Source organism: Clarias gariepinus, chromosome 24 (assembly GCF_024256425.1).
Source record: "Clarias gariepinus isolate MV-2021 ecotype Netherlands chromosome 24, CGAR_prim_01v2, whole genome shotgun sequence".
Lineage (NCBI taxonomy): Eukaryota > Metazoa > Chordata > Actinopteri > Siluriformes > Clariidae > Clarias > Clarias gariepinus.
Window position 1 is genome coordinate 19,617,524 of NC_071123.1, and position 23,469 is coordinate 19,640,992.

Below are 23,469 nucleotides of genomic sequence, written 5' to 3' on the forward strand. Positions count from 1 at the left end.
GTACTAAAGACCTTTTGTTGTTGTTGTGGTAACACAGTACCAGTTTCCTTACCACAGTTTCTCACCACTGCCACTACTGTGTGTGTAACTGTTCTGTGAGTTTGATGTGAGTAACATTTCTCACACTGCCAGAAGTTGTCTTTGTTTATCGTGGCACAAAATCATACCCTGGTGAACATGTCATGTTAGGAAATATCAGACCTCTAACCTCAAGTCACAATAAAAGAGTTCTGTTACGATGTGGGATTTTTGCCAGCAACAGCAAAATCAAGCCCAAAGTCCTACATGCAGTGTGAACTAAACCTGCTGCTGGTTCTGATATATTAAACTCTCTGTGTGCATGGAGTTTGCATGTTGCTTGGTGGGTTTTCTCTGGGTACTCTGGTTGGTAGTGGTCATAGATATAGTTAACTGTTTGTTCACAGTATCTGAAAATTCACTGGTCACAGATGTTTACTCAGACATATTAACTGTGTTAAAAATATATAGCGCAATGTAAACTTGTTAGTGGAAAAAAAATGTGATGTAATTAACGTAAATATCCTGTTTTCAGAGTTGGGGGATGTTACATTTTAAAGTAACTAATTACATTACAAAATTACTGTCTTTAAAAAGTAATCAGTTACATTACAGCGTTACTTTCTGATAAAAGTAACTAGTTCTAGTACTTTTCTATTGCAGAAAATGAAAACTCTTTTGTGATTCCTCATTCACGGTTTACCCCAGTGACTAATTTGTGAGGAAACCCTGCCTGTGTTTAAACACTCGACAGTTCATTAGCATCTGATCCGAGGACTGAAGTATAGTTGTATAACCGTATAACATGAATTGTTATGTATAATTTCATAAAATAAACACAACAAAAATAAAAAGACAGTAGTTGTGTAGTTTTGGGAAGGTCGATGTCAGACTCTTCAGCTCTGCTTGTTGTGTTAGGTTCGAGTTCCACGATTTAAAGTCATTGACTGAGATAGTGACAAAGTTAAAATGTCCGATACTGAAGGAAATCTTCCAGGATTAAGTATGCATGATAACTGACTGACTCACAGCATTCATAGACAGATAGTGTTCGCATGCAGTAGTACCGAGATGTAGTCAAAGTTCTGGAGTCGTATCCATGATGTATTTTGTTATGGTCTTGTGCTGTAGCTATGTGTCTTGATTCAGTATTACATTTGCATGGGCTAACAGATGTTCAGTTGGTCGAAGTAGTTCTTCCACAGTGTTCCATTGTTTCAGATCTATGTGGTTAAGGTTTGTAAAGCATTGTCCTTTTCATGGGGATGGGCTTGATTCTGAACAGCACAGCTTAGCCTGCTCACATACGTAGATACAGTAGTACCTCTTCCTCCCTCTCTTAGGCCTTCTTTGTGAAATAGTCCAGGCACCAGTATGTCGACAGAGAGATGATGTTCCTCGCCTCCTGCTGCCATGTTAATGACTCGGGTCCTGCACACATACTAACATACCAGTACAGTCTCGGATTAGATTTTAACTAACAATGTTGTTAATTCTGTTATTTCCATTAAACTTGTAAATTGTTAGTTATAGGTTGTTAGTAATTGTATGTGTCATTTTTACATTTTAGGCATTTGGCAGACGCTCTTATCCAGAGCGAGTTACATTATTATTATTCCATTACACATCTGAGCAGTTGAGGGTTAAGGGCCTTGCTCAAGGGCCCAACAGTGGCAACTTCGTGGTTGTGGGGTTTAAACCTGGGATCTTCTGAACTGTAGTCCAACGCCTTAACCACTAAGCCATTTAACTTGTAACATATTTATAAATTTACATAGAGTTAACACATTTATTATTATCTATTTATTTATTAAGTATTTTTTACTTCTAGGTCTGTAAATGTAGTTGTTTTTAGGTTTGGTACATTATATTCAGGTTCTATGGGAGGTATATTTCATTCTAATTCTGCTTCTTGTACCATCCTGCCGACATTTTATATCGCCCAAATAGTATCTCTGTGGATTTACTAATAAGTCCTCTCACTATGGGTATGACGCAGCTGATTATTACTGACATGGCAAGCAGTATAATTCCTATCATGGCACCAATTCTAGTGAGAGAAACTATCTGGTTGGTTGAACCCAAAACTTCACACATTGATAGAAAGTAGTCTACTAAGTTAGCAAGATATGTTAGCATTATTCTGAGCGAATAACATGCAGAATCTCCCTCCAGCGCAGTGATCAATACTATGTGTACTATGTGTCACGGATGAGTCCTTTACAACTACGCCAAACATTATTACCTGGTTCGGGCTTTGCCTATCTATATTGCTTTTCATATTCAGGAGCTATTTCTTGTAGTTACAGGCTAGTTGAGCAGAGCACAGCTGGGGGATAGAAGTGGAGAAGACGACATAATATGTTTCTTTTCATAGTTGGGGACACTATGGCATAGCCAGCTTTGTTCTCATTATGGTTACCAAAACATGTATTTTATCTACAAAAAAAATCCCTGATGTGTTTTCCAGTGGTTGTTTTTTTAAACCGAGTTGGGCTTTAAGGAATTTATCTGACTCTTCTAAACAGTCATGAGGAGAGAACCATTATGTTGGCTGGATTGACAGTTTTTGGGTTAGCACAGCAAAGGCAAATCCTCGTCTTTCTGGTACGTATAACTGGAAAGGTTTAGTATAATCGGGACAAGCTAATGCAGGTGCCATTGCTAATGACATTTTGATAAGTTCGAATGCTGCTAGTGTTTCCGGTGTGAGTGGCGAACTAGGTCTGGTCTGATCAGCAGTTTATATTAGATCTCTTAATCTATTAATGGTTGCACTTGTAGGGCAAAGTCACATATCCAGGGTTGGCTAAACCCTGCTATTCCTTAAAATGATAGCATTTGCTGTTCAGTTTGGGGTTGAGGTGATTTTTAAATGGCTAACAGATGTCCTAAATATTCATCTCTTTGTTTACAAAGTATCTTTTTATTTATTTTTTTATTTTTTTTATTTTTTTATTTTGCTTTCTTCATGACCACTTTCAGCTAGCATTTTTAGTACCTTCACCGAGTCCTTATTATTCTTTTATTGGCCTGCAGATCAATGTCAATAACCTACATAAGAGGAGCCGATTTGGCACAAACAGTCAGTGATGTCAGTATCCCGCTGGAGTCTTGGCCTCGGTCAGTGTTTTAGGTTGGTGAGCTGTCTCGCCTCTTCATGCAGCATTTGGTGGCGGCGGCGTGATTCTTCTCTTCTTCTCCCTCTTATCTTTTATTCCTTTACTTTAGTAACTGTTCTATTAGTTGCTCCTGACTCCTGATTCACTGTTCCTTTCCCTACAATACTCCCGACCTTCCTGTTTAAAATAATCTATTATCCTTATTTTTTCCCCTTCATTTTGTTAATGCACATAGAGTCACATTAAAAATTAACACATTTAAAAATATATAGAGTTTTTCTTTTTCTCCATTAATGTGACATTGTGTCTTCTGGTTTTTCCATTGTTCCTGCTACTTTCTAAATATCTATGTAGCCTGTTCCTTTCTCCAACCAGGTACCAGTCCGTCTCTTTGTTGTTGTATATTGTAACAACAGTCTTATTGCTACTTATTGGCTTTGAAAATTGTCTAATGCTGATCAGACCCTGCCCCATACCACACCACCTGTAGGAGTCCCACAGCAAAACAAACAAGACCTTAGTGAGAAAAACACACTTATACACCATAGACAATACAAAGATATGAACAAGGCGTTTTTTTTTTTACATGGTCTGATTTTCCTCCCAATAATAACGACCAAATCAGAATTCATACAGAGTCCTAAAACTTTTTTTTTTCATTTTGTGTCCAATTGTAGTGACTGTTCTCTAGCAACAGCCTCAATGAAGAAAAAAAGTTAAAAAGTCTGTAGCAGTGCAGAAGATGAATCTGATTAACAACAATGCAACTTCAAATTTCTACGAAACTGAGATCATTAGTGAGGTTCATTGTTAAATATTCCAGTTTTCAGACAGAGACTCTGTCAGAGAGCAGTGATTCCGTTAGTGTGTGTGTGTGTGTAACATCAAGCTCTATTCAGTATTTATTATTAATCTGACAATCGATGTTTTGTATATTTTTAATTCTTAAAGTAATAGGAGAGCAATACAAAATTAACAATTTATTCATTTATTCACTCTGAACTGTATTTGTTTCGGTGTTATATTTTTGTAGTAGTAGTAGTACAGTAGGTGCAGCAGCAGCAATAATGGGTTCCTTGAGGAACCTCAGATGGTAGGGAAATTGTGTTTTAGCACCCATAATACTGTAGATTCAGACTAAGATGGGAAATGTTCTTCAAGGACCCTGATAAAGCAACTCAAGTTTCTCAGAGAACTGATATGTTTAAAGGCTTCCATCAGTGAGGCAAACTGTATATTTGGCAACTGTTGCAACATTTCAGGCCTACATGCATGTAGCAAAAAATATATATTTTTATTGAAAATAATGTATTTCCTTTTACAATTTGTATTATTTTTTATATAAATTCATGAATTTCATTAAAGTTTTGTTTAAATTTTGACACTTATAAACCCGATTTAAAAAAATGTCACTTGCACTTGAGCATACTGTATGAAAAATATAAATTTTTAACTTTCTTCATTATGATTTATAAAAAGAATTATTATTATAGAATTACACAACACTATGTTGTGTGCTGGGTGTAACACAGTGGTGTCAGACACACAGGCTACATATGTTGCTGCCTAAGACCTCACCAGCAGGGGGCCTCATGGAGCAACATGAATGTATATTTTTCTTTTCATTTTTAAATGCTTAAAAAAATCCCATATCTTTTATATGCTTTTCTTTTTGTAATCATTAGGTGATGGTACAAATCTATTAATAAAACAGAAATCAAGTTCGCTAAGGATTTTTTTTCTTTCTATTTTTGAAACCATAGAGATGATCCAACACCTTGTAATGTGTCTTTTGTGCTTTGTCTCTGGTTTCAGGCTCATTCTTGCCATGTGGCCTGTGAGTTCCCTTATCAGACACATTATTGTGCTTAATTTGATACAAATATATGATTAATCTGTACCTGGAAATAACACTGATGCTGAGGAAAGGCATTTTTCTGCATGTGTTACATGAAAAACACATGATTCCTGAGGAGTGCTGTGCTACTTTTTATTACTGATCCTTTTCTTTGAAGATTCAGTACCCAATATAACACACACTGGTTCGTTACCATAAGAAACACCAGAACATCATATTACTACAGAGATAAAGACACAATTATTTTACTCTGTTGTTAATCAGTAACAGTACAGTGTTAATAAAGGCCTCAAAATCTGATAGACAAGGGACACAAACCCAGCCATGATGTACTGTAATGTAGAACTCGGTGTCCAATTCCTCTCTCTGTTTCTTCTTTAGCAGATCACTTCAAATTTATATATTTAATGTTACTCAGTGTTCTTTCATGATGGATAAAACTAATTTGTGAATTAAGAATATTAAATGAAGCTACATTTAGACAATAAAAGCACCATACTTACAGTAATTATAAGAGATAAAAAAACAGTTTTGAAAACAATGATCATCTAAAAATGAAGGATGATTTCATAAAGAAATGGTTCAAAATATGAACAAAATGTGTAATTTTATTGAGATCATAGCACATAAAAGCCATAAATGGCTACAATATGGCAGTGTTGATCAGTGATGCGAAATACATTCAAATTATGTCGAATATGGATTTGCAGAATTGCTCAGACCGTCCCAGCAAAATGTATTTTCATGGTTTTAATGAAAACATCGCAACACAACACAGGCAAACAAACAAACAAACAAATAATGAACAGAAAACATCTGTAAAACCATCAAGCGATCTGAACTTACAGTAAAAATCGGTTCTCTGACACTTTTTGCTTTGTTTGAAATCAAATTTAATTCAAATTTTATTTGTCATGTACATTCATACACAGTCATACACAGTATGATATGCAGTGAAATGCTTGTATAACCGGCCATGACCTAAAGTAAAATAAAATTTAAAAAAAAAATTGTCTGGTGGTTGTGCTTCTAGCAGCAACTAGTGTTTTGAGGATGTACCACAACATGAACTGTAAATATAAATAGATAAAATGTTCATCTATATTTACATAGTATTTTGTCAAAATTAGTATATAGTATATAGTATAAAAGGCATTGATCACATTGAGGTGTAATAAGATTTCTACACTTTGTAAAATGTTTAAAATGCCCCACTCACAACACTCGCTGGGAAATGTTAAGAAGAATTTTACTGTACAGTCATGTATATGTGACAAATAAAGACTTACTTAAACTTTTATATATATACATTATTACATCATAAACATTAATAGCCAATTAAACATAAAAAAAATAAACTCTATCCATACACTATACATGCTGGTTAGGGCATTTCCTTGCAGAGTTTTTGTAATGTAAAAGAACAGTTTGTTATCTTAGTAGCTCCTTTCATTAACCTTATGCTAATATCTCTTCTCATGATGTCAACCATCAGGGCCAGATTAGTACTGTGATATACCGGGTATTTTCCCAGTGGGCCAATGCAATTCGGGGCTGATACAAATTATAGTTATAATTATTATTATAATTATTATTATTATTATTATTATTATTACATTTATTGATTAATTGAAAAAAAAATAACGAAAAGACAGGGACCCATTTATTTGTCTGCTGACAGCGTAAGAGACTGCTGCAGTCACCTCCTCTTCATTTTGCAACATCATCAGACAGGTGTAGAATTTTACTTGAATTTACTGACTTATCTCTTGAATGTACTGGAAAATATCCTGGCAAGTGTCTTACAATGGAAAGAGGAGGTGTGTGTGTGTGTGTGTGTGCGTGTGTGTGTGTGTGTGTGTCCGTCCATGCATTTGCAGACTGTGTGTGAGACAGAGAGAGAATTTATGAATGTGCGGTTATATATATATAGTTATCGTGCCCTGTGTCATTTACATTTCACCGGGTTAAAATCTAATGACTTGAGAATTTTGACGTGAACCTCCTCGCTTAATTATGAACTATTTTGAATCGGCTATTGTTTAAAAATTGTCATTACAGGTCTAACTGTATAATATAAACAGCAGAGTGTTTTCTGTTCTATTGTTGTATTGTATATAGTGATCTGATAAAATCCTCTCAAAACACTCCAACACAGCCTCAATTCTTCACGGAAAATTGATAAAAAATAAAAAGGTGCGCAGGAAACAAAAACTTTAAAAAACTGATAGACGACTTCAACAAATCCTGGCCAAATCACAGACATGCTGATTCACACAGGACTAATATTATCACAGGACCTCAGTGTTCGCTGGAATATGGTAGGTCATTTGCGGAGGAATTTCTACTTTACAAATTACAGACATGGCCGATTCACACAGGATTAAGATCACAGACAACCTCGAGGTCCCCAGGTAATACTAGTCCCGTGAGAATAGGACATTCCTCTTTGACTGGGTGAGTGTCTGTGGCTTTATGAACTCTGTTATTTAGTGAAAGAATTCTTTAAATTTCTGAGAAATTCCCTTAGATGCTTCTCCTGTTACAGCGGCTCTCTCTGACTCTGAGCTGCTTCTCACAGTTTTCTCATAAACCTCTTCAAGCACATTGTGAGTCTCTGTGAGATCTGAAAGTTTCTCTTTAAGAGTCTCCAGCTCTCTGTTCTTCTCCTCCATCTGTCTGCTGAACTCTTCCTGCATCTTTGTTTTCGAGGCCAAAATGTTTCTCTGGAGTTCAGGCAGGATGATCTTCATGAGGTTTCTCTCTGTCTCCATCCTGACCTCTCCTTCATACACCTCCCTGATCTCCTCCATCTCCTGTTGGTGCCTCTCCTCCATCTCTCTCCTCTCCCTTTCTCTCTTTTCTTTTAGTTTCTTCACCTTTTCTTCCATTTCTGCCCTTCGAGCTACCTCTCGTTTCAGCTCCCTCTCAAGTTCTTTCTTTTTCTCTTCATTTCTCTCTTCTTTCATCTTTCTCTCCAGTTCAGTTGTTCGGTCATTCAGTTGTCTGATGTGTCCTTCATGCTCCTGGATTATTCCTTCCATTTTTCTCAGAGAGTCCTGCACCTCGTTATCTATTTTTTCCTTCACTTCAATCTCCTCTCTCATCCTTTTCTCTTCTCTTTCCCTCAGGATCTTAGTCTCCAACACTCTAATCTGAGCTTCTGTCTCCAGGTAGATCTCACTGCTGTAGAATTTCTCTCTGCTTCCTTCCACCATCTTCTCTATCTTCTCCAGCAGCTCTGAGACCTGAGAACCATCTCCACTCTCCTTAATGTTGAGACAGTAAAACCTGTTCTCACATTTCTCCACTAGTCTCTGGACCTCCTGGTCTCCTGTATGGATAAACTCCTCAATGTTCTTCTTTTGAAGTTCATCAGTAACACTGAATATGATCATGCTGTTTCTCCAACATCTCTCTCCAAAAATATCCTCCATTTTCTCTAGCATCCCTCTCTCCTCTGCTGTAGGCTGCTTTACAGGTATGACCAGGAGGAAGGCATGGGGTCCTGGAGCAGACTTCTGGACGCAGAGTTCAACGTCCTGTCTCAGCTTCTCCATAGAGAGTCCAGGAGAGAACCAGTCAGGAGTGTCCACCACAGTCACCTTCCTCCCAGCCACCTCCCCCTGTGTGCTCTCACTCTGCTGGGTGGATGTAGATGTAGATGTAGATGTAGCAGCCTGGTTCCTCTCCTCTCTGCTCAGGATGGTGTTTCCTGCTGCACTCTTCCCAGACCCCGTCCTCCCCAGCAGCACCAGCCTCAGTTCTGCTACAGGAACCGACACTGGAGAATGTGGACTACACGATTCTCCACCTACTAATAATAAAGAGTAAATAATTTAATACAGAATCACTTACTGCATTGTGGTGATTATGTTGTTCTCTGGCGGTGGACTGTAGGACAATAATGATTAAATCAGGTAAGCCTAAGCCTTTTATGTGAAACAAACTTAAATTCCACAACACAATTTTTTTTTTTTTTTTTTTAAACAGCAATAACATGTGTTGAGCTAGAATTAAACCTTTGTGTTATTGGAAGCCCCACCCATGAGTGATCTTTGCCCTATCACATGACAGAGACCAATCATGGCAGGTGAAGGCTAACATGTGCTTCTATTTCTCATTATTAGTTACTGATACTGTTTTATGCCAGAGTTACAATATTGATCTTTTCACTGTAATCTAATTAAGTGTCTAAATCTGCTTATTCTGTCTCTTTATAGACATCTACCTCTAAACTAGTGTTGAGTTACACACTGAACAACTAACATTAATCACTTACATGAAGGACGAATTGCCTCCATACTGTTTCTTCTCCTGATTGGTGCTGCTGAGTCCTGAGTCTCTCCACTCACTAGGAAACATCAGAACCAGTCAGAATGAGAGAGACGTTCTTCCATAATTAATCACTTTCACTGTTTAAATTACACTTCCTTACAGTAGCTGAAGAGTTGCATCATTAAGTATCATTACAGTATATTTCATGTCCTTACATATGATTTATTAGGTGTAGATTTACTAGTTGTACTCATAAAAAAACTTATTTTAACTAATACAAGTAACAAATTACTCACTATATGGAGGTAACGTCTCCTTGCTGTTTCTTCTCCTGATGGGAGCTGATGGTTCTGGATCTGTCTGTTCCTGCAGCTGCTTTGTTTTCTCCTCTAGAAGTCTCTCTTTCTCCTTAAGCTGTTTGTCTCGTTCAGTTAGTTTGTTTTTACAGGTTTCCACACTCTCCAGTTGTCTCTCTTTGTCTTTCAACTGAGTCTGATTCTCCTCTAATGTCCTCTTTGTTTTCCCCAGTTCATCTTTCACCTCTCTGAGCAGTGTGTCCTTCTCTTCCAGTGTTTTATTCTTCATGTTAAGTGCATCAGTACTCTCATTTAAAAGTTTCTCTTTCTCCTGCAGCTCTTTGTGTCCCTCCTTCAGTTTGGTTTTACTGGTGTCTAGCTCTTTCATTACACTCTCCAGTTGTCTTTCTTTCTCTTTCAACTGAGACTGATTTTCTTCTAACATGTGATTTGTTCTATCTAATTCTTCTTTCACCTCTCTGAGCAGTGTGTCCTTCTTTTCCAGTGTCTTGTCCTTCATCTGAAGCATTTGTTGATTTTCTGTTAGGCATTTGTCTCTCTCCATTAGCTGTCTCTCTCTCTCAGTTAGAAGTCTCTCTCTCTCTCTAAGCTGTTTGTTTTTTTCTGTTAACTCAGTTTTCTGTTGCTCCAGTACGATCATCATCTCCTCTAGTTGTCTCTTCTCATCCTGCAGCTCCTGTCCCAGTGTCTCCAGTTTGTTTTTACTGGTTTCCAGCTCTTTATCTGTGTTCTTTATCTGTGTTTCTTTCTCACTCAGCAGTTTGTTCATATTCTCCAGTTGTGAGATTTTCTCTTTAACTTGTTCAGTAACATGTTGAAGTTTATTATTTGTTTCCATCAACACTGCGTCTCTCTCAGAAAGAGTCTTCTCATTAGTCTCTAAACGTTCTTTTAGAATCTTCAGCTCTTCATTTTTCTCATTTAATTCTTTCTCCTTCTCCACAAGTCTGTTGTCCTTTTCCTCCACTTGTATTTGTGTCTCCTGTATCTGTGTGTCTTTCAGTTTCAGTTGTTGATCTCTCTCATGTAGAGCTCTGTCTCTCTCCTCTAGCTCTTTACTCGTCTTCTCTAGTGTTGTATTTGTATCTTTGAGTTGTGTGTCTTTCTCCTCTATGATTTTCTCTCTGTTTCTCAGTTCTGTATCTTTATTCTCTATTTGTCTTTTATAATCCTCCAGCTGTTGGTCTTTATGTTCCAGTGATTTTAATGCTGCCTTCAGTTCTTTAAAATATCAAGCAGGAGAGTGAACTGAATGATTAATGTGATCATAATCAGTCATCAGTTACAGAAGTACAGCTTGTTATGACTAAAGCCAAAATTAAAATGTGTAATTATTTATTAGAAAAACTAAAGTGAGCAATTTAATTAATTAGAAACATTGACTGATAGATTTTATTATAGTAAAATCAGGGAGGTCCTTCACACTCTTACTTATTATAATATCATCACATTTTATATACCTAAATGTAGGTCAGTTTAAAACTGGCTAAATGTTCAAAAACTTTTAATTTAATTTTAATGTCTGTATAATACATGCTTTAGAGCAGGGGTTCTCAACCTTTTGAATTTTAAGGCCCAAAATAAAGAAAAGGCATAACATAAAAAAAGTATAAAGTAGACAGTAATGTGTTTTGCCACCGTCAGCTGTAACGACTAAAATAAATATTCCATTTCCCACTAGTGAGACACCTGGACTTGCTTGAAAATAAGGAGATCAAGCCTAGGTGGGACGGGTGAGAGGCTGACATGCAGAGTAGCACTTAATGTTGTATTAAGTTTGTTTTGTGCTTTTGATTTCCTGACAGTCACAGTGGAAACTCTGACTGATATAAACAGGTGGTTGTAAAAGGCAACAGAAATGTGATTGTCCATTTTGACATGGATGGACACTGACTGTCAGGTTGTTTTCAGAATGAATCGAGGTCAACTTGTTTGAACTGAAGCTTCAGCCTGCTGTCTGCTGATTCATCCATCAGTTCATCTTCCAACACAGTGGACAGAATCATGTCTTCTGAAGCAGAATCCACAGATAAAGGGTCCAAAAACCAAACAATTCTTTGTCATCTGTCCATTGAGAAGTAAAACTGCAAACTTTTGTGACAACAGAGTCTAATGCTGGGTTATACTGGATATGTTGACAGGAGGTGAGGCTTCCAGACTTTTACTTAGGAATGAAAACATAACAAATCGTCCCTCCTTGACGTCCTCTTGAAAACAATTATATTTCAGTGGTACAAGAACTGCAGATGATCTGCATCTAGTCTTTCACACAGAGCTGCACAACACATTGACTTCAGTGCATTTTTATAGATATAGTTCACCATTTCCAAAGACACGTTCATGACTTCATGCAGTTCTGGTGACATCTGCTTTATGTCTAGACTTTCCCTATGTACAGTAAGAGACAGTGTGTCCACTTGGTATCAGGGGTTCTATTTTGGATCTGTTTTACAACACCACGATGTATCCCTGTCATCATCTTAGCATTGTCTGTGCAAACACCATTACAGTATTTTCAATCAAACCCCTTTTTTAGTGAAGAAATCAACGTAACTCATAACATTATCTGTAAGCCACTGTTCTTGTGTAAAGCTCTTTGCAAAAATAAAAATCTTCATGCAAATTACTGTCCATGTGGAATCTAACAAAAACTAACAATAAAGCAGCGTTGCTAACGTTAGTGAACTTGTCCCTCTGTATGGCAAATTATCTGCGTGTCTTTATTCTTTCCACAAGTTGACATTCAATGTCATCACTCATGAGAACAATTCTTCTGCTCATGGTGTCAGTAGACAGTGGTATGGACTGAATTGTGTTTGCAGTGGGTTCCCCATTAACTCCCTGCACAAATCTTAACCGTTATACAAAACAAGCTCCATCTATATGAGCAGAAACCAAATAACTATCTTTCAACAACGCTTCTGACTGCACTGTTAATATTGTGATGACCTTCTGTTGTGCCAGAAACACGACCCTTTTCATTAGAAAATGTTCTTTTGGCTTCCCAACACATCTTGGGTGCTTTGTGTTTAAGTGTCTCTGAGCTTTGATGTTTTTTTAGCTTCATTTGACATGATTTCAGAACATTCAACACACTGCCTGCCACTATAAATACACAATTAATGTATTTAACGTCACTGAATACATTACAGCACATGTCTTGGAGCATTCACTAGCACAGGTTTATCTCCCACATCATAGTTTTATTTCACAAAGTTCTCCATTTTATAACTGTGTCCAAACATTAGCTAGCGTGTGGCAAAACATTTGTCTCTATCTGATGATGTGTCCATTACCACATCATTAACATTAATTATACTAATGCTGTTTTTTTAGATTTTTTTTTTCCACATTTCAAAATTTATCTAACATCAGGAGATTCATGGAGAACTCACACAGGACTGTCTCTGTTAGTAATTGACATGTACTTAGTCTCCTGTCTCTCTCTCATCTTTTCTTTTCCCCAGCAGACTGTATTTATTGCTCTGTACACTGGGTGATGTGTTTCAGATGTGTTTCAGGATTTGGCATCAATCACTGAATCCCATTTAAGGTGTGTTTGGACCCAGCGCCTTGAGTTTAAAACGTGTAACTTAGATTAATTCATAGTTACAGATATTAAAAGTTAAGTGTACATAGTGAATATCACTAAGTTTTTCCTCCTTCATAAACACTTTCTGTGTGCTTTCTCTATAATATTTAAATAATGTTTATAATAGAGAATATAATAATAGAGAGTGTGGAAAAAAGTTGTGAGTTTCAGACGCTTACTGGAGATCTTACTATTGAACACTTTACTGTACAACACATGATCAGGTGTGTTTACTTTTGTAGCTCCTTCCACACTCACCAGTCTGTAGAGCCGAGTTCTTCATTTTCATTCTCTCATCTTCTGTCCATTTTTTGTTACTCTGTGAAAGAGAATAAATCAGTGTGAAGGTTTTATACCTGACTCCATACTGTATGTAAATAAAGTGTTAAATAAACAAAGTGTTTCTCTGTTCACATCACTGTGTGTGTGTGTGTCTGTGTGTTTGTCTGTCTGTCTGAGAAGTGATATTACTACCCTAACCTAACTTTACCTAATTAATATATTGTTGCATGAAAGTCAACATTTATATATTTTCTAAAGACCCTGATTGTGTTTTATTGTGATTGTGACAGTAATTGTTTTATTTTTAATGTTTGTTAGCTCACTCATATTTTTATGACCATCAGTCAGCCATGATTAAAACACACAACACAATTCAGACACTGAGAGTTTGTCATGGATTTGTTCTCTGAAGTGACATTAAATTTGTCCTACAGATTTTAATAAAATGGTTTTAAGTTAATTAATGTTGTTCCTGGTGTTGGGTCTCTACACAGATCCTCATGTTAAATTAAATATGTATTAAACCTTTTTATGTCTCTATAAATGAAATTTAAGACAAAGTTTGCAGATGGACTTCAATATGTGTGAAGGTTATAATTTATTTAGCTTGTTTTGGTCATTTTTAAGCAAATTGTTTACAATCATATCAATAATTATGACATCAGTAATCACAGTAAATTGTTAACTGTCATGTTTTCCCTGTGTGTTCCTGTTGTGTGTGTTCTGTAGGACTTTCATGTTCATGTTTGCTCCAGACTTCAGTTCCCAGTATGCATTGCACTTCACATGTCAGTCACATGATGTTAATTGTGATCACCAGCACCTTGTTTAGTTTAATTAGTTTGTCTATTTAAAGTCGTGTTTCAAAGTCTTCTGTTTAGAATTCTAATGTATTTTTTTTTTGTTTGCTTGTATTAGCTTTAGCACGATCATTAGCCTTTAGTTTGTAGCCGAGCCACAGCCATAGTTCACATGTGTTTAATGTATAAAGGAAAAACTTTTTTATTTAACATATTAATCTGTACTTGCATCCTGCCTGTTAAATGTCATTAACAAACAGCTCAATGTCCATGTTTCTATTCAATGCGTCAGTCGTGTGATAGTTTTTCTGACCATCACTGTGAGCTGTAACCATAGTAACCCATCACTGGGTAATAGACTTATTATAACAATTTAAGATGTTTTTAAGCTGCTAGTATCAGTAAGAGATTTATGAACATTAATAGTTTAGTACAGTTTACTCACCTGACGAATCAAGGTGTCTTTTACTTGAGGATTTGACAAAAATACAAAGAAAGTTTGATTAGATTCCTAAAAGTGCTTTGGTAATTTTTGTAAATGTCTCTGTATTATATGGAATAGTATTAGATATAAACATTCTGTGGCTGTTCTCAGTAAATACGTTTTGTCCTGCATTAGTTTGTCTCTCTTCTGTTTCTCTGCTGATTTTTAAAAAGAAATGGCTTTAGCTTTATCATATTAACTCTGTAAGAAACAAATTTACTGAATCACTCACTCACATTCTGTTATAATCTCTTTCATGCACTATTATCTAGCGTGGACTCTCCTAACTCACTTCTCTCACTAAAGTTATATATACACAGTACACTACCTGGACAAAAAGAAAAAACTGTAAACTTCATGAAAAAAATATGAACTGAAAAAAATCATAGATGAATGTGATCAGATATCAAACACTTGGAGAAATTGCATCATTAAAAAAAAATCCTTAGAAAAGTGTCACGGTTCGTAGTTGCCGTGGTAGACCCAAGTGCAGATGAGGAGCAGGAAGTGGTGCTTTTAGACTTGTTATGGCAAGACAGGCTTAAATCCGTGCACAAGGCAGACGTGACCGTTAGATTGGGAACCTGCTTGTGCTGATGCGAGCACTTTGAGCTTGTACAGGATGCGGAAGCGGAGCGCCGCCGTGAGGTGAATGAGCTCCGTGTAGAGAGCCGGCGTGTGTGACTTGAGGTCGGGCTGGCTCGCAGATGACGCAGACGCATGGTAATTACTCTTGGTCGAGAAACAGACAGAGGTCGAAGCCGGAGGGCAGGGGAAAGGTCCATAATCCAGGCTTGTGGTCGAGAAACAGTTCCAAAGGTCAGTACCGGGAGAATCCGAGATGGCGAATGATCCGTGACGTGCGGCGAAGACGGGATCATTAAAACGAGGCGAGGTCGGAAACGAGAAGGCAAGACGAGACAGAACGCTGGAATATTGGACATGGTCAGTGCACAATAATCTGGCGAGGAAGTGTAGTTTGAGTACGAGTTAAGTAGGGAGGAGAGGTGATTATAGATTAAGTACAGGTGTGCAGAGTGGAGAATGAGGCGGTGAAAAGAAAGCAGTGGGATGGATCATGAAACTGGAGTGTGCAGGTGATTCATGACAGGGCTGTGACATTGCGGGTTATGACAAAAAATGACAGCAGAAATCACAGAGCTCACAGGATTGGGACTAAACAGCTGTGAGACTATCAGAAAACCACTTGTTAATGAGGCTAATCAGAACTAAAATAATCTAATTAAATGTACTGAATGACCAGGTTATTACATCAATACATCATTATTCTTCCCAGATGTCCTGGACATACGCTGGGCTCTGTGAGCATGAGGAAGCATTTATACACAGGAATTATCCACCACATTACACACCATAAGGAAAGCATGTGATCAAATGAAATATTAGTGTGTGTGACTTTTTGGTAGGCCGGGCAGTGAACACTACAGTAATATTAGTCAGTCTCAGTAACTTTATAAAGGAGTTATTACTATAAAATTACAATCAAACAAAAACCTTTAGCTTTTTATCTCTTAGTATCAGTGTGTAGGTCAGATTTGTGTGTGTGTAGAACACTAATGACAAACTAGACAACAGCATAATGAATTTCAGTTCTGTTGTGTTCACTACACTATGCTCATGATGCTCAGTGGTACTTTATACAAGTAACACAAACACATAAATAAAATAGGATTTTTTTTTTATAAAACTAATGTCTTTCTCACCTCGCTCCTCTCTCCTCTGTGGATCCCCTTTGATCTGTCACAGTGAATAATAAAGTGTAAATGTTTTGTGCATGATTGAACTGTTACTCTGTACATAACACAGTTTATGTGTCTGTTCATAAACAAAGGAAAGCTAGTTAAGGATGTACAATTAGTCATCACACAGTAAATCTACAGAACATTCTGTTACTCTGTGCTGATGATCATCTGCTCAAACTGGAGAGATTTATCAGCTACAGAAACATAACTGTGGAGGGAAAAGTCACGCAGCGGGAAACAAATAAATCATTAACTTATGTGTCTTTATTCCATCACTTCCATACAAATATGCGAAAAACACAAAGTGTTTTGCTATTATCATGTGTAATTACAGATCTGTGTATGTGGAGAACATTAACGCCTCATCAGTGTATTTAGATCTCGTTCCCATACTGAGGTGTAGCTCCTTATTGGTGCAGGAGAAAATGGAGTGTATAAGAGGAGAGAGATTCTGATGGAGTCTGGCAGTGGTGTGTGTTATATGTTACATGTTTGTTGTGTCTTTTACTCAACATGGTAAATATCTCATCTATTGCAGTGCAGTGGGGTTACACACAACTGACTGATGGAAGTGAAATCTCACTTACTGATCAAAGCCTGTAACTGTTATGAGTGCGCATCTTTGTTTCAGTTTAGTCTTACTCGCTCCGTGTCCAAACAATCAACATACTGTTTTTTTTTTTTTCAGATATCGTCCTTTAATCTTCACTTTCAAGATACATAAAAAAAATAAAAAAAATAAAAAAAAATTAAATAAATATAATCTCAAAATGCAAATAATCACGGATGCGGTAAAAGAAAACTGTGTGACTCCGCTGTTTTCCCAAGCACGCACACCCAGTGTTGCCAACTCGTCAGTAAGGAAAGTAGCTATTGGCTGTCGTAGAAGTCACTAGAAGTCGCTAGATGACGTCATCACGTAATTTGCATAATGCAATTCTGTCATATGGCTTTCAAAAAGATACGTGACACTTATTTGAAGCTTGAAATATGGTAAGAATGTGTATTTGTATCTGACAAACCCATTTGTAACATTTCGACTTTTATCTCATAACATTGAGTTTATTCTTGTAGATTTACATTTTTTTTTATTTTTAACGTGGCACTAAAGCTCCATCGTACCGTCGTAGTTTTTATACATAATATATTACTATATATCAATTTTTTTCATATTTAGCAGATGTTTTTATCCAAAGGGACTTATAAATGAGGACATTTAAAGGAATTAAAATCAACAAAAGAGCAAAGACATGCAAATGCTATGCCATGTCTCAGTTAGCTTATACACAGTGCATTTAGCAAATGCTGATGATAGAATAGAAAAAGAATAATACATGCTTATGGTAGGCCTCTGTTTTTATTTTTTTTTAATATATATAATAGCCTAAATAAAAAAACAGGAAAGCTAGTGTTATTAGTTTAGTTTTTTTAATGTCACAATTCCTACCCTCCTCCTTTACCCGGGCTTGGGAACGGCAAAAGTGACCCAAATGAGACACTTTGGCGGAGTTTTTTTTGTTGTTGTTTGTTTGTTTTTCTGTTGTTGTTTTTTTTGCTTGTTTTTTTTATCTTTATAATCTTATAATCCACTTAGAACCTTAAAACATGAACAGTTTAACCATAACATTGTAACATTTTTTAAATACCATCTACATTAACAACTTAACAGAGTAGTCCAAATTTTTTTGTTTTTTCCAGACCCCCCTCAACACTAACACTAGTTAACACTAGGGGTGGGCTCCTGCGAGAGGACAGCCCTGTCTGTGAGTGCTTTGGGACGGGGGAGGGGCCCGCGGCGGCAGCTGCTGTAGCAAGTTGAGAAGAGTCAGTACAGACACATCAGAGTCTCCAAAAGTCTCCAGTAACACAAGAAAAAGTCGCCAGATTTTTCGCTAGTCGCTTTTTAAAAAAAATGTCGCTAGCGGGATTTGAAAAGTCGCTAAATATAGCGACAAAGTTGCTAAGTTGGCAACACTGCGAACACCCCCATCTTCACCCACGTGATTCTTAAAGAGCCAGTACACAACTTTAACTTTATACCTATTATCAATGAAAAATTTACAAATATTTATCCAAATGGCCCATATGAATAATGTGAGTTCCCAAATGCAAACAATTCAGAACAAAAACATTAAAACTGAAATGCACCATACCATATAACACTGGTTACTTAATCAAACAAAATAGGCTTTTACAACTGTTACTCTGGACCCAACACTCGATAGATTTATTTTAATAATTATAATAATAAAGATAGTAAAATGTTTTGCATATTATATTAGAAAATAATTCAAGACATTGTTCTATAATTAAACATGCTAATGAATATAATCACAGTCTGAAAAGGTCTTTATGTTTGTATATATTTTTTAAAAAATCTTTGTGAAATGTTTATCATTCATAATATTTATATCATATCATAAAATATATAAAATATCATATTCATATTTGTTTCCGGAGTTTTAAAAGAAGTTAATAAAATATCAGTGTTTATTATTAGTGTGAAGTCGAGTTATTTACTTACCTGTTCTGAAGGTGTCGTGTGAAACAACAGAGAGAGAAATGTAATGTTAGATAAAATATAATGAGAAAAACTACAATCTTCACACTGTGATTTCAGTACAAGGATGTTTAACTACAACGTTTTTTGGTAAATATAATAACAGATGGTTAATCTTTCTATAGCTAATATTTAAAGTATTAAATAAAAGTTGTGAATAAAGTATAAGCATCACCATGTTTTTCTGTATCAGGGAAAAATAAAGACAAGTTCTTCTGTCTTCATAAATAAATTAATTCAATATGATGAGATTGTTCACTAATGTGTGTGTGTCACTTGTAAACACACCTTGAACGTTTTATCTCTCAGGATCAGTGTGTGTGTGTGTGTGTGTGTGTGTGTGTGTGTGTGTGTGTGTGTGTGTGTGTGTGTGTGTAGAACACTAATGACAAACTAGACAACAGCATGATGAATGTTCTGCCAGCGATCACAGTCTGTTGTGTTCACTACACTATGCTTATGATGCTCATATACAGTGGCTTGCAAAAGTATTCGGCCCCCTTGAACTTTTCCACATTTTGTCATATTACAGCCACAGACATGAATCAATTTCATTGGAATTCCGCGTGAAAGACCAATACAAAGTGGTGTACACTTGAGAAGTGGAACGAAAATCATACATGATCCCAAACATTTTTTACAAATAAATAACCGCAAAGTGGGGTGTGCGTAATTATTCAGCCACCTTTGGTCTGAGTTCAGTCAGTTGCCCACAGACATTGCCTGATGAGTCCTTATGACTAAATAGAGTGCACTTGTGTGTAATCTAATGTCAGTACAAATACAGCTGCTCTGTGACGGCCTCAGAGATTGTCTAAGAGAATATTGGGAGCAACAGCACCATGAAGTCCAAAGAACACACCAGACAGGTCAGGGATAAAGTTATTGAGAAATTTAAAGCAGGCTTAGGCTACAAAAAGATTTCCAAAGCCTTGAACATCCCACGGAGCACTGTTCAAGCGATCATTCAGAAATAGAAGGAGTATGGCACAACTGTAAACCTACCAAGACAAGGCCGTCCACCTAAACTCACAGGCCGAACAGAAATGCAGCCAAGAGGCCCATGGTGACTCTGGACGATCTGCAGAGATCTATAGCTCAGGTGGGGGAATCTGTCCATAGGACAACTATTAGTTGTGCACTGCACAAAGTTGGCCTTTATGGAAGAGTGGCAAGAAGAAAGCCATTGTTAACAGAAAACCATAAGAAGTCCCATTTGCAGTTTGCTACAAGCCATGTGGGGGCCACAGCAAACATGTGGAAGAAGGTGCTCTGGTCAGATGAGACCAAAATGGAACTTTCTGGCCAAAATGCAAAACGCTATGTGTGGCGGAAAACTAACACGGCACATCACTCTGAAAAAATATGGTGGTGTCAAATATGGTGGTGGCAGCACTGTCAAATATGGTGGTGGCAGCATCATGCTCTGGGGGGGCTTCTCTTCAGCAGGGACAGGGAAGCTGGTCAGAGTTGATGGGAAGATGGATGGAGCCAAATACAATTACAAATACAATGGGCAATCTTGGACGAAAACCTCTTGGAGTCTGCAAAAGACTTGAGACGGGGGCGGAGGTTCACCTTCCAGCAGGACAACGACCCTAAACATAAAGCCAGGGCAACAATGGAATGGTTTAAAACAAAACATATCTATGTGTTAGAATGGCCCAGTCAAAGTCCAGATCTAAATCCAATCGAGATCTGTGGCAAGATCTGAAAACTGCTGTTCACAAATGCTGTCCATCTAATCTGACTGAGCTGGAACTGTTTTGCAAAGAAGAATGGGCAAGGATTTCAGTCTCTAGATGTGCAAAGCTGGTAGAGACATACCCTAAAAGACTGGCAGCTGTAATTGCAGAAAAAGGTGGTTCTACAAAGTATTGACTCAGGGAGCTGAATAATTACGCACACCCCACTTTTCAGTTATTTATTTGTAAAAAATGTTTGGGATCATGTATGATTTTCGTTCCACTTCTCACGTGTACACCACTTAGTATTGGTCTTTCACGTGGAATTCCAATAAAATTGATTCATGTTTGTGGCTGTAATGTGACAAAATGTGGAAAAGTTCGAGGGGGCCAAATACTTTTGCAAGCCACTGTATCTATGTGCTATTGCACTCTGAACACACAGCACAGTCCAATCTATTTCATCTGCACAATAAATATATTATTCATACAGCATTTACACATCACTATCAGAGAAAATGAGTTTATACTCACCTAACCGGTCCTGTGAAAGTAAATAATAGAGAGTGAAGATTTAATGCATGATTACAAATGTGAATTGTTCCACGTGAAAATGTGAAAGTAACTGTTATTCTGGTTAAAACACAGCTGATGTGTGTCTTAATAAAAAAGAGGAAAACTAGACAACAATCAGTCATCACACACAGTAAATCTGTGTAATGTAGCATTGTGCTAATATACCGCTAGTTCCCCTTAAGGAACAGAAATATCTTGTGATTTATTGGAAAATACTATTTTCTGATATCTGCATGTATTTACCAATATACAGTATGTCAGTATATGTGCATTTCCCCCTGTGTATTTTAAATCTATAGTTAAATATTCTGTAATATATCTGTGTGCTATTGTAGTACATAAAGGAATATGTTACGTGGTGCGGTATGGAGAGCTGCACCATGAGATATTTTGATGTTTATAAGAGCCCTAACAAAGGGCTTTAGAGGGGGTGAATGAAACAGGAGGTTGTGAGAGTGGTTATGATGCGGATGGGAAGACCTTCCCGTTGATGGCGTGGGATTATTAATTAGAAAAAGGAAACAAAAGAGAACTGAAAACATAAAAATAAACAGAGCTCGGCCATCTACACGAGAACGGATGGGGCTCTGATAACTAAAAATAAACTTTAGATCCTCTCTGGGCCTTCACCCTTACCAAGGATTTATGAGATCTTTCTTTCTGTCTTTCCTTTTGTTTTTATCTTTCTTTTTTTTTCTTTCTTTGGCCCTCATACCGTACCGGTGCTACATAAATGATTACACGAAGTGCGGAGGTATCAGACCCTTAAATAAACACGCCACAGGTGTTTCGGGTTCACACTGATTACGTTACCGCAGCCTTGCCTGGCAACCGCGTGTCTACCTGGCCGCGCCTCGGCCTGTTCAGAACTCCGTGGGGTAGCAGCCTGTGGACCTGCCCGTTCTGAACAGTGCAGAGTATTTATGTGTGGTTCTGCCCCTCGTGAGACCCGTGTTACAGAATATACAGAATATCAGAACACAATTATGATTGACTTCATAAAGAAATAAATCAAAATGCTGATATGGTACTTGGACACTTGTAAAATATATTTTTTAATCTTATATGATTGTGTATGCTTTTATATTTCTATTTGAATCCTGAATTAAAATCCAATACATGTAAAAAGTTTATAAAATAGTGTTTATCATTAGTGTAAAGTCGAGTTATTTACTTACCCGTACTGAAGGTGTCGTGTAAAACAACAGAGAGAGAAATGTTAGATAAAAACTAATGAGAATATCTGCTACACAATCTTCATTCTGTGCTTTCAGTACAAAGATAATCAGATACAATTTTTCTGATTTGTATAAAATCTAACAAATCAACATGAACCTTTTTTTCCTTAAATAATAAATGAATAATATGTGTGTGTGTGTGTGTGTGTGTGTGTGTGTGTGTGCTATTGCTCTCTGAACACACAGCACAGTCCAATCTATTTCACCTGCACAATAAATATATTATTCATGCAGCATCAACACATCACTATCAGGGAAAAGATTTCATACTCACCGAACACGTCCTGTGAAAGTAAATAATGGAGAGTAAAGATTTAATGCATGATTACAAACATAAATTGTTCCATGTAAAAAGGTGAAAGTACCTGTTACTCTCGTTAAACCACTGCTGATGTGTGTCTTAATAAAAAAGTAGTAAATCTGTATAATGTAGCATTGTGCAAATATACTGTTTCCGCTTAAGGAACAGAAATATCTTGTGATTTATTGGAAAATACTATTTTCTGGTATCTGCATGTATTTACCAATATACAGTATGTCAGTATATGTGCATTTCCCCCTGTGTATTTTAAATCTATAGTTAAATATTCTGTAATATATCTATGTGCTATTGTAGTACATAAAGGAATATACAGAATATCAGATTCCCACTTCCTTTAATTAAAAACACAGACATTTATCAATGTATAAAACTGAACAGATAACAGAATGATGTGCTTTGCTACTGCCTCGTCTATATATTGGTTACGACAGCATATGATATGTCGCAGTAGACTTGGGAAGATGTGTGATCTCGTTCTGTTTTTCTCTTTTTCACTCCTAAATCCCTCTCTCCTATTATAGAAGTTTTATACATGAAGTGAAGGACTTCTGTTCTCAGTTCAGTCAGGTTGTCT

The 23,469-nt window shown here is 36.8% G+C and overlaps 1 protein-coding gene across 3 annotated transcripts; it reads right to left on the reverse strand.

Annotated features, from left to right (window-relative positions):
- Positions 1–5,655: 5,655 nt before the first annotated feature.
- Positions 5,656–19,528, reverse strand: LOC128512025 (trichohyalin-like). 3 transcript variants are annotated; one of them, XM_053485133.1, is made up of 7 exons: positions 19,039–19,528; positions 16,476–16,509; positions 14,713–14,735; positions 13,444–13,504; positions 9,573–10,814; positions 9,281–9,352; positions 5,656–8,815 (listed from the first exon to the last, which is right to left on the reverse strand). In XM_053485133.1, exons 4-7 carry the CDS (start codon positions 13,472–13,474, stop codon positions 7,488–7,490), a joined length of 2,673 nt encoding a protein of 890 aa, XP_053341108.1. In that variant the 5' UTR covers positions 13,475–13,504; positions 14,713–14,735; positions 16,476–16,509; positions 19,039–19,528; the 3' UTR covers positions 5,656–7,487. The 3 variants fall into 3 exon arrangements, with proteins under 3 accessions (XP_053341108.1, XP_053341107.1, XP_053341106.1); XM_053485132.1 differs by having other exon boundaries at positions 16,476–19,528; XM_053485131.1 differs by lacking the exon at positions 14,713–14,735 and having other exon boundaries at positions 16,476–19,528.
- Positions 19,529–23,469: the final 3,941 nt, after the last annotated feature.

What these genes read in the sequence shown, in the direction of transcription:
- LOC128512025 (XM_053485131.1), bottom strand. Translation starts at nt 16,634, where the DNA reads ATGACTAATTGTACATCCTTAACTAGCTTTCCTTTGTTTATGAACAGA. An exon ending in GGAGACGTTACCTCCATATA is followed by an intron (nt 9,353 to 9,572) that starts GTGAGTAATTTG and finishes GATGTTTCCTAG; the next exon opens with TGAGTGGAGAGACTCAGGAC. An exon ending in GGAGGCAATTCGTCCTTCAT is followed by an intron (nt 8,816 to 9,280) that starts GTAAGTGATTAA and finishes CTTTATTATTAG; the next exon opens with TAGGTGGAGAATCGTGTAGT.